The sequence below is a fragment of the Sander vitreus genome, unplaced genomic scaffold (assembly GCF_031162955.1).
Source record: "Sander vitreus isolate 19-12246 unplaced genomic scaffold, sanVit1 ctg271_0, whole genome shotgun sequence".
Classification (NCBI taxonomy): domain Eukaryota; kingdom Metazoa; phylum Chordata; class Actinopteri; order Perciformes; family Percidae; genus Sander; species Sander vitreus.
In genome coordinates this window covers 65001-77500 of record NW_027595435.1, presented here as the reverse complement: position 1 = coordinate 77500, position 12500 = coordinate 65001, and the positions used below count along the sequence as shown (strand labels likewise).

At 47.6% G+C, this 12500-nt stretch overlaps 2 protein-coding genes across 3 annotated transcripts in view; one reads left to right on the top strand and one right to left on the bottom strand.

Moving 5' to 3' along the window:
• wdr33 (WD repeat domain 33) overlaps positions 1 to 7452 on the bottom strand; it is a 49234-nt gene extending 41782 nt beyond the window's left edge. Inside the window, exons 1-2 of one of the 2 annotated variants that reach the window (XM_078244627.1) lie at positions 7257 to 7452; positions 1 to 217 (exon numbers count right to left, since the gene is read on the bottom strand). The exon at positions 1 to 217 is cut by the window's left edge and continues 53 nt beyond it. In XM_078244627.1, coding sequence (XP_078100753.1) covers positions 1 to 151 — 151 coding nt within the window. In that variant the 5' untranslated portion in view covers positions 152 to 217; positions 7257 to 7452. The remainder of the gene's footprint in view (positions 218 to 7256) is intronic. The other variant, XM_078244626.1, reaches the window with a different exon arrangement.
• A 507-nt stretch (positions 7453 to 7959) lies between these two features.
• The window catches only part of LOC144513527 (myb-related protein A-like), a 7418-nt gene continuing 2877 nt past the window's right edge, over positions 7960 to 12500 (top strand). The window contains exons 1-3 of the mRNA XM_078244624.1: positions 7960 to 8091; positions 11518 to 11637; positions 11782 to 11877. Of these exons, the coding sequence (XP_078100750.1) occupies positions 7960 to 8091; positions 11518 to 11637; positions 11782 to 11877 (348 nt within the window). The remainder of the gene's footprint in view (positions 8092 to 11517; positions 11638 to 11781; positions 11878 to 12500) is intronic.

Here is a 12500-nt window from a genome sequence, read left to right as displayed (position 1 = left end):
CCTTTCTCATGCGTTTCCCGTCGAAGGTGAGCTGCTGCATGGCCTGCTGCTGGGCGAAGTCCGGCCGCTTGTAGAACACCTGCCGCGGCGCCTGGTGCTGGAAGCGTGGCATGTGGAAGAACCGCTGCGGCGAGCCGATGTCTGTCGCCATGGTGACACGCTATACCTGCAGGACGGGAGACCGGGGGGGGCGGAGAGGGGGGGTTAGACAAAGAAACTGATTCACATTATTTAGATTTAATGGTGAGGGCCGAGCTCATTTAAAATGTTACACATCCAGACTTAACACTTGACGCATGCATATATCACCCCCCCGAAACGCTAAAACCAAAAAGAAAACCTCTCCTTTTTGCCTTTACACACGATTGTTTGTTTTACTATCTTTGTGGGGACCTGTCATTGACATAACACATTCCCTAGCCCCTTACCCTAACCTTAACCATCACCACTAAATGCCTAACCTTAACCCTTACCCTCACCCTAACCAGAACCTCATTCTAACCCTAATCCTAAAACCAGGTCTTAACCCTCAAACAGACCTTTACGCACGCACAGACAGACAGACATGATCTATACACAGAAAACATGACAAAGCAGTTTCACACTGTCACATGCCTGTACAGTTTACATTTGGACAAGCCCTCTCCTCAACGGGACACAGTACACCCCTAACAAGCCCCCTCCCTCCCTCCCTGTCTGTCTGTCTGTGTAACAACAACACTGGGTCAACAGAAAGAACAAATAGGACATTTAGCAGCACACATATTGCCCTCTTTCCTAAGAGTACATGGGCAGGGGTTCCCCTAACATTATTAGAAGACTTTTTGGCAGCACGTAAGCACAATAATATCAATATGAGCTTCAAAACAAAGTAAATGACACTCAGATCTAATGACTGACTAATGACCCCCATGAAGGACATCTACACTGGCCGAAAAAGGACCCCTCCCACCCTAGACACTGCCTGTCCTCTTCCTCCACCTCCCACCCTAGACACTGCCTGTCCTCTCCTCTTCCTCCACCTCCCACCCTAGACACTGCCTGTCCTCTCCTCTTCCTCCACCCTAGACACTGCCTGTCCTCTCCTCTTCCTCCACCCTAGACACTGCCTGTCCTCTTCCTCCTCCTCCCACCCTAGACACTGCCTGTCCTCTCCTCTTCCTCCACCTCCCACCCTAGACACTGCCTGTCCTCTCCTCTTCCTCCACCTCCCACCCTAGACACTGCCTGTCCTCTCCTCCTCCTCCTCCTCCTCCCACCCTAGACACTGCCTGTCCTCTCCTCCTCCTCCCACCCTAGACACTGCCTGTCCTGTCCTCTTCTCCTCCTCCTCCCACCCTAGACACTGCCTGTCCTCTCCTCCTCCCACCCTAGACACTGCCTGTCCTCTTCTCCTCCTCCTCCTCCTCCCACCCTAGACACTGCCTGTCCTCTCCTCCTCCACCTCCCACCCTAGACACTGCCTGTCCTCTTCCTCCACCTCCCACCCTAGACACTGCCTGTCCTCTCCTCCTCCTCCTCCTCCCCTCCCACCCTAGACACTGCCTGTCCTCTTCCTCCACCTCCCACCCTAGACACTGCCTGTCCTCTCCCTCCACCTCCCACCCTAGACACTGCCTGTCCTCTCCCTCCACCTCCCACCCTAGACACCGGCCTGTCCTCTCCTCTTCCTCCACCCTAGACACTGCCTGTCCTCTCCTCCTCCTCCACCTCCCACCCTAGACACTGCCTGTCCTCTCCTCCTCCTCCCACCCTAGACACTGCCTGTCCTCTCCTCCTCCTCCCCATCCCAATATGGGACGCAGAAATAAGCGCTGCTGCCCCAAAACGTTGGAAAAAACTGTAAAAAAAAAGGTGTGTTTTTCAAGGTTGACTGGAAGACAACACAAGGGTGAAGCTCCTCTTTGTTCTGCTTGTGGAGAGCTAACGTTACACGACACATGCAACTATACCAATGAGGACCGGTGAGTTAAACCAGCCGTCTGAGAGTAAACCAGGCTGTCACACAGCTGACATCCTGCTGTGGACTCTCCCAAGCGGTTTGGGGAAAGTGGTTTCCTGCTCGTCGGTCAACAGTTAATGATCGGTTAACGTTTCATTTCATTGTGCTTTCTTTTGGAAGGCTGGCTGCCAAAAATCACCACTTACTCGCTAATTCATTAGCCTGAAATGAACGCTGTCAGTAAACAGAAGGTAGTGGCTGGGGGCTGGTGTGTGTAGGTCTGGGTGCGTCTGTGTGTAGGTCTGTGTGCATCTGTGTGTGTGTCTAGGTGTGTGTGCGCACCTGTGCGTAGGTCTGTGTGCGTCTGTGCGTAGGTGTAGGTCTGTGTGTGTAGGTCTGTGTGCGTAGGTGTAGGTCTGTGTGTGTAGGTCTGTGTGCGTCTGTGCGTAGGTGTAGGTCTGTGTGCGTAGGTCTGTGTGCAGGTCTCTGTGTGTGCAGGTCTGTGTGCGTCTGTGCCTAGGTGTGTGTGTGTGCGTCTGTGCGTAGGTCTCTCTCTGTGTGTGTGTGTGTAGGTCTGTGTGTGCGTCTGTGCGTAGGTCTCTCTCTGTGTGTGTGTGTCTCTCTCTGTGTGCGCGTCTGTGTGTAGGTCTCTCTCTGTGTGTGTGTGTCTGTGTGTGCGTCTGTGCGTCTGTGTGTAGGTCTCTCTCTGTGTGTGTAGGTCTGTGTGTAGGTCTCTCTCTGTGTGTGTGCGTCTGCAGGTCTCTCTGTGTGTGTAGGTCTGTGTGTGCGTCTGTGTGTAGGTCTCTCTCTGTGTGTAGGTCTCTCTCTGTGTGTGTGTGTCTCTCTCTGTGTGTGCGTCTGTGTGTAGGTCTCTCTCTGTGTGTAGGTCTCTCTCTGTGTGTGTAGGTCTGTGTGTAGGTCTCTCTCTGTGTGTGTGCGTCTGTGTGTAGGTCTCTGTGTGTGTGCGTCTGTGTGTAGGTCTCTCTCTGTGTGTGTGTGTCTGTGTGTAGGTCTCTCTGTGTGTGTGCAGGTCTGTGTGTAGGTCTCTCGTGTGTGTGCAGGTCTGTGTGCAGGTCTCTCTGTGTGTAGGTCTCTCTGTGTAGGTCTCTCTGTGCGTAGGTCTCTCTCTGTGTGTGTGCGTCTGTGTGTGTGCGTAGGTCTCTCTCTGTGTGTGCAGGTCTGTGTGTGTGCGTAGGTCTCTCTCTGTGTGTAGGTCTCTCTCTGTGTGTGCAGGTCTGTGTGTGTGCGTAGGTCTCTCTCTGTGTGTGTGTAGGTCTCTCTCTGTGTGTGCGTCTGTGTGTAGGTCTCTCTCTGTGTGTGTGTAGGTCTCTCTCTGTGTGTGCAGGTCTCTCTCTGTGTGTGTGCAGGTCTCTCTCTGTGTGTGTGTCAGGTCTGTGTGTGTGTAGGTCTCTCTCTGTGTGTGTGCGTCTGTGTGTAGGTCTCTCTGTGTGTGTAGGTCTGTGTGTGCGTCTGTGTGTAGGTCTCTCTGTGTGTGTGCGTCTGTGTGTAGGTCTCTCTGTGTGTGTAGGTCTGTGTGTGCGTCTGTGTGTAGGTCTCTCTCTGTGTGTAGGTCTCTCTCTGTGTGTCGTAGGTCTCTCTCTGTGTGTGCGTAGGTCTCTCTCTGTGTGTGCGTAGGTCTCTCTCTGTGTGTGCGTAGGTCTCTCTCTGTGTGTGCGTAGGTCTCTCTCTGTGTGTGCGCAGGTCTCTCTGTGTGTGTGTAGGTCTCTCTGTGTGTGTGTCTGTCGTAAGTCTCTCTCTGCGTGCAGGTCTCTCTGTGTGTGTAGGTCTCTCTCTGTGTGTAGGTCTCTCTGTGTGTGTGCGTCTGTGTGTAGGTCTCTCTCTGTGTGTGTAGGTCTGTGTGTTAGTGTGCGTCGGCCCGCCCCCGCATTTGGCAACTGGCGAGTGTTAATTTCGGACCCTGCTGACCAATCAACAGTAATCAATTATCCACATTATCGCCAAGGGAAAAACACGTCAATCACAGCGTCAGAATTTCAACGTTGATAAATCCCCGGTGAATCGTCCGGCCCTGGTAGTCGCTCCGTTTCAGAGTTTATTATCATTTATTATCTGCTCTTACTTTATCCAATGTTCCAGACACAGATACAGATAATAACGGTCCAAAATAATGTGAAAAAAGACGCAACTCTACCACTAAAAAAGGGACAACACGACTACAGAGACCCAGAATGGATGGATGGATGGTGGAAAATGCCTTTTAATAATAAAACGTAATATTTTCTTGAGGAAATGACGCTTAAAGCTCCCGCCCCAAATACACGCCGCTAAGACTTCCACAACGCTTGGGGAAAACACTGAGACAGACTGTAGCAGAAGATGGAAATACTCAGATGAAGTACAAGTACAAGAGTAAGAGGTATAGTTACACTGTTCAAGGACACACAGCTACCCTGAATAAATAAGGTTCAATAATGAATCAAGTACAATCTAAAAACATGTTCTGGTTAGTATGGGATATAAAGAACACACACACACACACACACACACACACACACACACACACACAGACACACAGAGAAACACACACACAGAGAAACACACACACACACAGAGAAACAGACACACACACACACAGAGACACACACACACACACAGAGAGAAACAGACACACACACAGAGAAACAGACACACACACACAGAGAAAACAGACACACACACAGAGAGAAACAGACACACACACACAGAGAGAGAAACAGACACACACACACAGAGAGAAACAGACACACACACAGAGAGAAACAGACACACACACAGAGAGAAACAGACACACACACACACAGAGAGAAACAGACACACACAGAGAAACAGACACAGAGAGAGAGAAACAGACACACACACACAGAGAAACAGACACACACACACACAGAGAGAAACAGACACACACACACAGAGAAACAGACACACACACAGAGAAACAGACACACACACAGAAACAGACACACACACAGAAACAGACAGACAGACACGGAGACACACAGACACTTTTAATTGAATCTCTAACATGCAGGCCTGTCCATCCATAAATCATTCCCTGAAAATGAAAGAGCTGCTTATGTTACAGATCTTGTGATTACAACATATTTTGGTTTGCAATAATATTGTAGCTTTAAGTAAGGGACATGATGAAAATGGGACATATCATGAAAAAGTCACTATTTCAGTGCTTGTGCGCACACACACACACATCATACCAACCCACAAACTTTGAAATAAGACAATACAGGCATATTCTGTGGGCTGCAATCAAAAACATTTGAGAAACAATCTTTGCAATTGGTCCAATATTAAGACCTTTCTGTTTAACCAGAAACCGCTAAACCCACCAGACTCCATTTAAAAAACAGTACTTTTAGCGTGTATAGAGCCAACATGTTGTCACATGTTGTCAGTAAACGAGGTGTTTACTTCAACCAAAACTAGAGTTGTGATGGTTGGTTAAAGTGGAAAGACGACCCAAAAACGGCTTTTCATAGTTATATTTGGTTTCTGTCGACTTTGAATGAAGTGTATTTGACGATGCTAAAATGACTGATTATTTACATGGAGTCTGGTGGGTTTAGCGAACGCACTTTCGCGGACGTTTTTATGTTTAAAAAAAGGATTTCACTCTTTAATAGAAAGGTCGACCTCCTAAGAAATCCTTTCCATAATGTAATAAATAGTAATAATGTATTAATCTGAGCCTGTCGGTGCCAAAACAAGCACTTTTGGGAACGTAAATACAAGCTGGACAACTGCCCTATTAACATATATTGTAGCTTAATATACCACACACACAGACAAACACACACTCACACAGAGAGACAGACACACACAGAGACACACACAGAGAGAGAGACACACAGAGAGAGAGACACACACACACACACACACACACACACACACACAAACACACTCACACAGAGAGACAGACACACACACACACACAGAGAGAGAGAGAGACACACACACAGAGACACACACAGAGAGAGAGAGACACACACACAGAGAGAGACACACAGAGAGAGAGACACACACACACAGAGAGAGACACACAGAGAGAGAGACACACACACACACAGAGAGAGAGACACAGAGAGAGAGACACAGAGAGAGAGAGACACAGAGAGAGAGACACAGAGAGAGAGACACAGAGAGAGAGACACAGAGAGAGAGAGAGACAGAGAGAGAGACACACAGAGAGAGAGACACACAGAGAGAGAGACAGAGAGAGAGACACACAGAGAGAGAGACACACAGAGAGAGAGACACACGCACAGAGAGACACACACACACAGAGAGACACACACACACAGAGAGAGAGACACAGAGAGAGACACACACACAGAGAGAGACACACACACAGAGAGAGACACACACACACACACACAGACACAGACACAGAGAGAGAGACACACAGAGAGAGACACACACAGAGAGAGAGAGAGAGAGACACACACACACAGAGAGAGACACACAGAGAGAGAGACACACACACACACAGAGAGAGAGACACACACACACACAGAGAGAGAGACACACACACACACACAGAGAGACACACACACACAGAGAGAGAGAGAGAGACACAGAGAGAGAGAGACACAGACACACACAGAGAGAGACACACACACACACAGAGAGAGATACACACACACAGAGAGAGATACACACACACAGAGAGAGATACACACACACACTGCACAGTAACTAAATCCTCAGTTAGCAGCTAAACAGGTGGCTAACACAGAGCTAACGCCCCATGAACTGAAACAGACTGTCATTAACTAAAGATTTCAGGCAGTTACTCTGCGACTTCTAGAACGTTGTTGTTATGTTGTTGTTATTTTACGTTTAAGGCTAGAAGGGATACAGCTAGCGTAACGTCAACCGTTACGTCGACAACAGTTATGTTTAGGCACCAAAACAAATAGCTAGTGAAGTTTAGGAAAAAAAATGTTTTCTGGATTCAAACACTCCCTAGGAACGAAAACGTGTTTCGTGAGTGAAAATATCAAAATTATATTAGATTTTGCGTAACTTCCGGCCGTTACTGTATCCCTTTTAGCCACAACCCCCTGGATGCTGTTGCTAACAGCGTTAGCTTGTGCTAACAGGCTAGCTGTTAGCAGGTTCCCCTGGCTTGTAAACACTACTGTTCCTCGCTGACATATCCTGACTTTAAGTGGAGTTGAATGAGTTAAATGTGCTGGGTTTCCAATCAAATGAAAGCCCAGAACTCGCTGTGTGTTGGGTGCTGTTTTTTAAATGGCGGCCCGGTGATGGAACAACGCGCTGCAGCTAAAACACTCACCGACGATCCCCGCTGCAGAGTTAGCTATCTAGCTGTAACTAAATGGCTACAATCCTCCGTAAAGATTTCCTCTGAAGAAACATGAAGGTCTCAAACTTTATTCAACTGAACTTAAGAAGGTTTATCACTTTAGCCACCAGTGGACTCCATCATGACGCTTCTTCTTGTCGGCCTGCAGCAAAGCATGTCGGGAGTTTTTTTTAACGGGCGGGATACGGATAGCGCGCCGTCATAACGCAAAGGATTCTGGGAAATTGAGTTTTACCGTTCTTTGTCCCTACCATTGACTGTAACACGTATTAATATACGTCTATGGTCCCTACACGCCAAGAGGGAAGGTATAGATGCTTAAACATATATATATATATATATATATATATATATATATATATATATATATATATATATATATATACTTACACATAGTAAAATTAAATTAAATAAAAGTGACAAACAGTGAAAAGTACAAGCACAAAAATGTTTATTTTATTAATATAACTCAACACATACACAATTTTAAATTTTTAAAAATAATAAATAGGTGATTTCTTTCATTAAAATAAGTTAGTGATTTATTTTATTAATTCATATAAAATAAAAAAAGTTATGTAGAGACTATAGAGTTAGTTGATTAACATAATTAAGTGACTTGTTTTATTAAAAATAAAATAAAATAAAATAAAAAAAAGAAATACGACGTCAAATGTGTAGGAGCGTCATCGCGGGGCCTGTCCAATCAGAGAAGAGTCCAGACGTTCTCCGATCGTCACAGTTCACGCGCTCTGAGAGCTGGACCGTCTCGAGCCGTTTCTTCCCTTCAGACCAACCGTCACCGGTAAGTTCACAGATTTCCGCCGTTTTACACGGTGAACCAGAGGATTTACAGCCGGCAATAAACCAGTACACATAATTAAGCCTTTCACGTGTTTAAAGTCTAGGTTTGATCTTTGTTTCTCACATTTAAAACGTGTTTAATCGTCTCTCTCTACCGACTACTAGCTAGCTGCTAGCTTCTGCTAAAGTAAGCTAACCGTCACTTGGAACTACAAACTGTGAGTACTTTTAGCCAGAGCCTGAAGTTAACTTTTTTGACCACCAGCCACTGTGTGTGTGTGTGTGTGTGTGTGTGTGTGTGTGTGTGTGTGTGTGTGTGTGTGTGTGTGTGTCTGTGTGTGTGTAAAAAAAATGGCTGGTAAAAAGTCAAAAATCCACCTGCCACAGTGACTTTTTACCAGCCATTTTTTTTGCCTCATGAAGGTGTAAAACAGGACTTGCTGTGTCTCTATGATCCCGTCCTGTCCTATTGATGGTAGCCTACTGGTGGACATTGCGCCGTCATCACGTGCTGTAGTGGGGGTGGGGTTTTCACTTTTTGTATAGTTCTTTAAAAATAAAAAGCAAACTTGTTTTGGGGAGAATAATTATTACTATTAATTAATTACTCTGGACTGAGACTTCCTACACACACACACACACACACACACACACACACACACACACACACACACACACACAGACACACACACAGACAGACAGACACAGACACACACACACACACGCACACAGACAGACAGACAGACAGACACAGAGACACACACACACACACAGACAGACAGACACACACACACACACACACAGACAGACAGACAGACACACACACACACACACACAGACACACACACACACAGACAGACACACACACACACACACACACACACACACACACAGACAGACAGACACACACACACACACACAGACAGACAGACACACACACACAACAGACAGACAGACACACACACCCACAGACAGACAGACACACACACACACCCACAGACAGACACACACACACACACACAGACACACACACACACACAGACACACACACACACACACCAACAGACAGACAGACACACACACACACACAGACACACACACACACACACAGACACACACACACACACACACACACACACACACACACACACACACACACACACACACACACACACACACACAACCACAGACAGACAGACAGACACACACACACCCACAGACAGACACACACACCAACAGACAGACAGACACACACACCCACAGACAGACAGACAGACACACACACACAACCACACACACCTACAGACAGACACACACAGGATGAAGAGAAAGAAGACATGAATATGATTGGGAGCTAACTGTTAACATATCCATGTAATTAAAGTGTTTTGTACAACAGTGGAAACTGTGTGGATTTTTAAATCATGTTGATATAACAGTTGTTACTGCAAAAAGGGCTGCACCTGATTCATCTAATGGAGTACTTCTTTAGTCTATGAAATGTTAAAACAATAACACAGCATTCAGAAGTTCTTAGAGATTACAGATTAAACCTGAACATTGTTTATCTTCCAGCAGCAGTTCAGCGTGTCAGTGTTCATATGAGCAGCAGTGATGAGCAGCAGAAGCCGCAGGTCCTGGTGAGAGCTGATGTACACTCCATATCTGTCACACACACACACACACACCTGTAATACACCTGTCATACCTGAAGGCCCTGACTCTGCTGACGGTCGGCCGTCTGGTGGGTGCACCAGACGGCCGACCGTCAGCAGTAAAGGCAGTCGGACTGATCAGTCTCCCAGAGGTCCAAAAAGTGCCTCAGGGACATACAATACAGTAACGCAAGTTATTTAAATGAGCTGATACATGGTCAAACCTCATTGGCTCTTACAAGTGTATCTCTGTGTGTACTTCGTCCACAGCAATCCCACCAATCAGTCCCAAAACCTCCCACTTAGAGAGGAAATGACCTAACATATTCTTTGTAAATCTTAACAAGAATTCCCTGGAAGAACCAAGCAGGCCTGCCTTGTTGCACCGTCCACATCTTCTTCATAACGTGACAGTTTCAATGTGAAGCTCGCTAGCTCAAGTTTGATTCAGAGTATTACACACAGATAACTCAGATCATCTCAAGAAGCCTGACATCATTTCATTTTTAAATAGTTTCTAATGCTGTGTTGTCTCCTGTTTCAGTACGAAGAGCTCCAGCTGTTTGGGACATAAAGGACGATATTCCAGAGTGACTTTTCAGAAGTCCGGATGGGCAAAAGACGAGGTAATGGTCATCCCGTTAGCATTCAGAGCTAACTCAGACTGCCCCGTGGCGTGTTATCGCATGGCTCCGTGTTATCGCGAGGCTACGTGTTATCGCGAGGCTACGTGTTATCGCGAGGCTACGTGTTATCGCGTGGCTACGTGTTATCGCGTGGCTACGTGTTATCGCGAGGCTCCGTGTTATCGCGTGGCTACGTGTTATCGCGAGGCTACGTGTTATCGCGTGGCTCCGTGTTATCGCGAGACTCCGTGTTATCGCATGGCTACGTGTTATCGCATGGCTCCGTGTTATCGCGTGGCTCCGTGTTATCGCGTGGCTACGTGTTATCGCGTGGCTACGTGTTATCGCATGGCTCCGTGTTATCGCGAGGCTCCGTGTTATCGCGAGACTCCGTGTTATCGCGAGACTCCGTGTTATCGCTGATGGCTCCGTGTTATCGCGAGACTCCGTGTTATCGCGAGGCTCCGTGTTATCGCGAGGCTCCGTGTTATCGCGTGGCTCCGTGTTATCGCGAGGCTCCGTGTTATCGCGTGGCTACGTGTTATCGCGAGGCTCCGTGTTATCGCGTGGCTACGTGTTATCGCGTGGCTACGTGTTATCGCATGGCTACGTGTTATCGCATGGCTACGTGTTATCGCGTGGCTACGTGTTATCGCGTGGCTCCGTGTTATCGCGAGGCTCCGTGTTATCGCGTGGCTCCGTGTTATCGCGTGGCTACGTGTTATCGCATGGCTCCGTGTTATCGCGAGGCTACGTGTTATCGCGAGGCTCCGTGTTATCGCGAGGCTCCGTGTTATCGCATGGCTCCGTGTTATCGCGTGGCTGCGTGTTATCGTATGGCTCCGTGTTATCGCATGGCTACGTGTTATCGCGAGACTCCGTGTTATCGCGAGGCTGCGTGTTATCGCGAGACTCCGTGTTATCGCGAGGCTACGTGTTATCGCGTGGCTCCGTGTTATCGCGTGGCTCCGTGTTATCGCATGGCTGCGTGTTATCGCGTGGCTACGTGTTATCGCATGGCTCCGTGTTATCGCATGGCTACGTGTTATCGCGTGGCTGCGTGTTATCGCATGGCTACGTGTTATCGCGAGGCTACGTGTTCTATCGCAGACTCCGTGTTATCGCGAGGCTGCGTGTTATCGCTAGTCTGATGATGATGATGATGATGATGATGATGATGATGTTCCTCCTCAGGATGAGCAGCTGCACAGACTGGTGAAGGAGTTTGGATCCAACAGCTGGTCTTCAGTTTCTGTGCACTTTAAAGTGAGTAGTTTTACCGAGTTTACGCTCTGAAACCAGACCGTGTGACCTGACCACAGCCAGTCCACGTGTGCTATGAGTTACAGGCCCACTGTCAGCGATGCTCGGCGTGCAGACGGCGTCCTAACGGTCTGTGTTGTGTCTCAGGGTCAGAGGTCAGATGGAGAGTGTCAGCGGCGGTGGCAGCAGATCAAGAACCCAGAGCTGGTCAAAGGTCCCTGGACTCAGGATGAGGATGAAAGGGTAAACGCGTAACACACCTACAAATCCAGGGAAACCCTGGCTTATACCTTATACAACTGCTTCTGCTGCTAGGGCTGCACGCCATAACAATATCACTCTATCTAAAAAGGTGCGACCCAGGGACACATGTATTGAACCCAGATCTCCCACACCAAAGGCATGTGTCATATCCACTGGGCCATCATCACCCTAACAGTAATTACAGTATATTGTGCAGCCCTACATGTTACATAACAGTAGGCAGTTCAAACTCGGGACTTGTTGGACTTGACTTCGGACTTGCAGTTAGCTTAGACTTTAGCTGTACCCCTCTATAGAGAGGAGAAGTCCCGCCCCTTTCCTGTGTCCACCGTGGGACTTTATTTCAGAATAAATGTGTCTGCTAGTGGACGGGGAGAGACAGATAATGTTTAGATCCTGTTTGAATGGAGTCATGAATTACACACGTGATGTTTGTCAGTTTAAAAGATCATTCAGCAAGTGAAGAAAGTCTCAGTGTGTCGTAGTATCACTTAGTTTAGTGTGTGTGTGTGTCTGTGTGTGTGTGTGCCTCTGTGTGTGTGTGTGTGTCTGTCTGCCTGTGTGTGTGTGTGTGTGTGTGTGCGTGTGTATGTATGTGGGTC